The 5,000-nt window shown below is 40.1% G+C and overlaps 4 protein-coding genes across 4 annotated transcripts in view; 1 reads left to right on the plus strand and 3 right to left on the minus strand.

The window, feature by feature from the left end:
* Positions 1-5,000, minus strand: part of LOC122255008 (cationic amino acid transporter 4) — a 67,610-nt gene that overhangs the window by 48,774 nt on the left and 13,836 nt on the right. The gene's annotated exons all lie outside the window — the stretch shown is intronic.
* Positions 120-891, minus strand: LOC147467086 (uncharacterized). The gene is made up of 2 exons (XM_086533011.1): positions 818-891; positions 120-468 (listed from the first exon to the last, which is right to left on the minus strand). The coding sequence occupies exons 1-2, from the start codon at positions 889-891 to the stop codon at positions 120-122; spliced, it is 423 nt and encodes a 140-aa protein (XP_086389137.1).
* Positions 2,255-2,867, minus strand: LOC147467087 (uncharacterized). Its single transcript, XM_086533012.1, has 2 exons — positions 2,794-2,867; positions 2,255-2,669 (listed from the first exon to the last, which is right to left on the minus strand). Exons 1-2 carry the CDS (start codon positions 2,865-2,867, stop codon positions 2,255-2,257), a joined length of 489 nt encoding a protein of 162 aa, XP_086389138.1.
* The window catches only part of LOC147467088 (uncharacterized), a 2,553-nt gene continuing 2,114 nt past the window's right edge, over positions 4,562-5,000 (plus strand). The window contains exon 1 of the mRNA XM_086533013.1: positions 4,562-4,644. Within this exon, the coding sequence (XP_086389139.1) occupies positions 4,562-4,644 (83 nt within the window). The remainder of the gene's footprint in view (positions 4,645-5,000) is intronic.

Below are 5,000 nucleotides of genomic sequence, written 5' to 3' on the forward strand. Positions count from 1 at the left end.
CTGCCTTTGACGAGCAGGAAACTCAAGATCCCGTTCGAGTTGCTCAGCTTCTGGCGAAGAGTTTCCAGAGGGTGACAGTGGCCAAGATGGCGAGGGATCATATCAGCCAGGAGCTCCAATTAGTCGAAAGGGTTTACTACAACGCCGTGGACACTGGCAGAGCCTCCGTCAGACAGTCGATTGTGCCATCTCTTACGTCTCTGCTTACGACTGGTCACCTGCTGGATCGGTACATTCTGCTGATGACTCGCGACTGCCTTCGTCTGGAGTCGTGTCTTCGGGGTCCCGTTCCTGCTCCTTACTGGCGGTCTTGGCGTTCGTCCGTGATGGAACTCCGCCAGAGGATCCCCAACGTGCATGACTATTTCCTGTGGCAGGTGAGTGTCCATTCCCACGACGAAGGAGAGGACGGGGAGGATAGAGGCGAAGGACGCTCCAGGAACGTAGGTCTTGCACTTAGACGAGATGCTCAATAATCAGAAAAGACTTTTATTGTCTTTCTTCAATATATCGGTTGTAAATATACACAATATCAGATATTTGTATGTATATATATTGATCCCGTGTCCAAAGTGCGATTTCTCAGATAGTATATGCTTTTGCTCTTGTTAATACCTGTTGTAGGTCATTTAGTGAGGGAGGTAAACAAACAAGCGTAATATCCTGACGAAAAAGAAAAGGAAAAGGAATCAATGGATCCCCCTGTCTCTTACAAGTAGGAAATTATGACAAGTGAATTCACAATAAACCAATCCATTATATCAATGTTATCTGTCTGTAGTTTTATGTTATCAGCGTAATGAGTTTCTAGGTTCACGTTGTAGCAGACTTGAATTTATAGATCTTGAATCGATAGTCTCGATCGAACTTGTGTCCTTTTGTCCATACCATACTTAACAATTGTGCCATTTATGTATCAGTACATAATAGGTCATTAGACTTATTGGTTAGAAGTTAGAGTATCGACAGGGAAGTGAGAGTTGATGCTAAATAAGTACTAAACAAAAGAATGCATTTGGACTGATCTTATCTGTTTACACTACTATATTATCAAAACGACGTGGGTTTAGAATCAAATCCATTAAAGAATATAATGAATGGGAAGTGATATAGTGTGATACACGAAATAGTATCTAATATATTAAACCAATAAGGCCTAATTGAGTAAATAGATTTTGAATTGATTGAATAGTGTTCTAGATCGATCAACAAAGTAAATATTGTGGGTAATTTGTTCCAACAGCATTAATTGATTACAAGTCAGTGTGGCAACAGGGTAAGAGAGGTCAGTGCTATACAAAAGAAAGTGTTCGTTTGAACATTTTAAGGAAATATATACTGAATCACTTGATTCGAACGGTCATGAAAGCAAATCTTGTTTCGTTATGTCCACAGTTTGACACAGAATATGTCGTGATTAACTGCAGTCTACATTTTGATGTTATCACCCCAGTGCGGGTTTGGAATTAAAGCTATAAAATATAACGAATGGGAAGGGACATTCACATAATTAGCTTGAAGAGAATTTTATATAATCTTAAATAGTCCTTGATTGTGTTCAATGTTCATACAAAAGTTTACGAAAACAGTCTGATGTATATAATTCGTTAATTACGTGGCTAGAGATTTTTTAATACATTTATCCATCTATAGATCTAAATAGATGTATGCATGTAGGCCGAGGTATTTTCATTATCTTTGTAAAATATTCAGCTACATTGCAATTATGAAATTTAGATAAAACATTTGGTGCAAATAAACAAATAAGTATCATTATCATTCAATATCAGTCTGATTCATTACTTTGTGAAAAAGAAAAACAAAATTTAATAGGCATTTTGTTTTGTAATATTTAGATATTCTATAGATGATACGTCAGCATGTGATTATTATTTATTCTTATATTTACATGTAAAATAATTTAGAGATCGCCTTTCACTGTGTACCAGTACATAATAGACCGCACTTGTACGATGACCTCCGATTGTTGAGTCACCGTGACCTGACCTCGCCACATACACTGCATATAATCTTCGGAACCTCCAGATTTGAGTCACAGGCAAACTGTAGCTGGAACATTGTACAACAGTATATCGCAAGGATGGATGAAGGAACGCTGTCTTACAGTCATTTCGCTGCCTTTGACGAGCAGGAAACTCAAGATCCCGTTCGAGTTGCTCAGCTTCTGGCGAAGAGTTTCCAGAAGGTGACAGTGGCCAAGATGGCGAGGGAACATCTGAGTCAGGAGCTGAAGTTAGTCGAGGGGGTTTACCGCAGCGCCGTGGATTCTGGCAGAGCCTCCGTCAGACAGTCGATTGTGCCATCTCTTACGTCTCTGCTTACGACTGGTCACCTGCTGGATCGGTACATTCTGCTGATGACTCGCGACTGCCTTCGTCTGGAGTCGTGTCTTCGGGGTCCCGTTCCTGCTCCTTACTGGCGATCTTGGCGTTCGTCCGTGATGGAACTCCGCCAGAGGATCCCCAACGTGCATGACTATTTCCTGTGGCAAGTGAGCGTCCTTTCCCATGGCGAAGGAGAGAACGGGGAGGATAGAAGAGAGGGACGCTCCAGGAACGTAGGTCTTGCACTTAGGCGAGATGCACAGTAATAAAATAGTATTTGATTCTATATACTTGTTATTAATAACTGTTTTAAGGCTGTAAGCCCTATTGATTGCAAATGTGTCAACAGGGAAGAGAAACTTGATCAAGTGCAAACAATTTCTTTTTGGAAAGTGGCTGTATAAAATTATAACAAATGGGCAGCGACATTTACATATCTAGATTATACCAATAGTCATTGCATGTGAAGCAGTATGCATATTTCAAGGGCGCTCCAGGATATAAGAACTTTATATCTGACATGCCTTACAGATGAATGCATTATAAAGAGTGGCAAATGAGTATCCATTCCTATGACGAAGGAGAAAACGGGGAGGATAGGGGCGAAGAACGTTCCAGGAACGCATGTCTCGTAATGACAATTAATGTCACTAGTCGGCATTTTGATGTTATCAGCATAATGTTGTTTTTCACAACGAAATGTATATATAGAAAAGGATATATTTTATTTTTTTGGGAACGCGCGTTCAAAAATATAAGAAATGGGATCATCGTAATGTGGCTTTGCAATCAAAGTATATAGATATACCGAATGGGAAGTAACATCCACATATCTAACTTAATATATCAGATACTATTTCGTGTATTACTGTAATATCCCGCACATAAATGTATAGAAATGGATAGATAGAGATAACACATTGCACACATGAACTATTCATTTTATATTAGATATGATTTTATATAAGTTCGATATATGGATGTTACTTCCCATTCGGTATATTTATAACTTTTATTCCAAACCCACATAGCGATGACGACATTATCATGCAAGTTGATAAAATAAATTAAAGTGATCATACGCATTCCTTAGCACTTGTTTAGCATCGGATCTCAGTTCAAACTAACTTGCAATCAATAAGTACAAAGACCTAAGAGTACATGTTAATCAAGGTATATCCTGTCTAAGAATCACAGTCGTAAATTGTCGACACAAAATTGTCCTTGTTGATCGATCGATTCAATTGTTACAAGATATAATTGATCCTCAAAAGTCCATTTTTCAATGTTCCTATTGTGGCTACAACACACGTTTGTAAATAATCGCGATGCGGTGGAGATAAACAAGTACTTCTGGCACGAGATCAGTACGCAAATATCTGAGAGTAAAATTTACGTTTATTTCCCTCCTGGAACGTTCTTCGCCCCTATCCTCCCCGTTCTCTCCTTCGTCATAAGAATGCCACTCTTTATAATGCATGCATGCTGTTGTGGTAAAGCATGTCAGATTTAAGTTCTTATCAGTTTCTTGAGCTTCTCTTCTACGCGTAAGTATGTTCCTGGAGCGCCCTTGAAATAGGGTGCTAAACTATGCATACTGCTTCACATGCAATGACTATTTTATATTGGACATGGTATAAACTAGATATGTAAATGTCGCTTCTCATTTGTTAATATTTTTTTATTACTGTGCATCTCGCCTAAGTACAAGATCTACCTTCCTGGAGCGTCCCTCTCCTCTATCCTCCCCGTTCTCTCCTTCGTCATGGGAAAGGACGCTCACCTGCCACAGGAAATAGTCATGCACGTTGGGGATCCTCTGGCGGAGTTCCATCACGGACGAACGCCAAGATCGCCAGTAAGGAGCAGGAACGGGACCCCGAAGACACGACTCCAGACGAAGGCAGTCGCGAGTCATCAGCAGAATGTACCGATCCAGCAGGTGACCAGTCGTAAGCAGAGACGTAAGAGATGGCACAATCGACTGTCTGACGGAGGCTCTGCCAGAATCCACGGCGCTGCGGTAAACCCCCTCGACTAACTTCAGCTCCTGACTCAGATGTTCCCTCGCCATCTTGGCCACTGTCACCTTCTGGAAACTCTTCGCCAGAAGCTGAGCAACTCGAACGGGATCTTGAGTTTCCTGCTCGTCAAAGGCAGCGAAATGACTGTAAGACAGCGTTCCTTCATCCATCCTTGCGATATACTGTTGTACAATGTTCCAGCTACAGTTTGCCTGTGACTTAAATCTGGAGGTTCCGAAGATTATATGCAGTGTATGCGGCGAGGTCAGGTCACGGTGACTGTCAACAATCGGAGGTCATCATACAAGTGCGGTCTGTTATGTACTGGTACACAATGAACAGCGATTTCCAAATGTAAATATAAAGGTGAACAATAATCACATAATGACGTATTATCTATAGAATATTTGGATATTACAAAACAAAATGCCTATTAAATTTTGTTTCCCGCTTTCTTTATTTGTTTATTTGCACCAACTGTTTTTTACATAATTACATTGTAGCTGAAGAAAATACCCCGACACACATACATATATTAACATCTATGGATTGATAAATGTATTTAGAAATCTCTAATCAGGTAATTACCGAATTATATACATCAGACTCTTTTCACGATTTTTTGATATAT

Source organism: Penaeus japonicus, unplaced genomic scaffold (genome assembly GCF_977035675.1).
Source record: "Penaeus japonicus unplaced genomic scaffold, GWHDUDI00000001_assembly GWHDUDI00000038, whole genome shotgun sequence".
Lineage (NCBI taxonomy): Eukaryota > Metazoa > Arthropoda > Malacostraca > Decapoda > Penaeidae > Penaeus > Penaeus japonicus.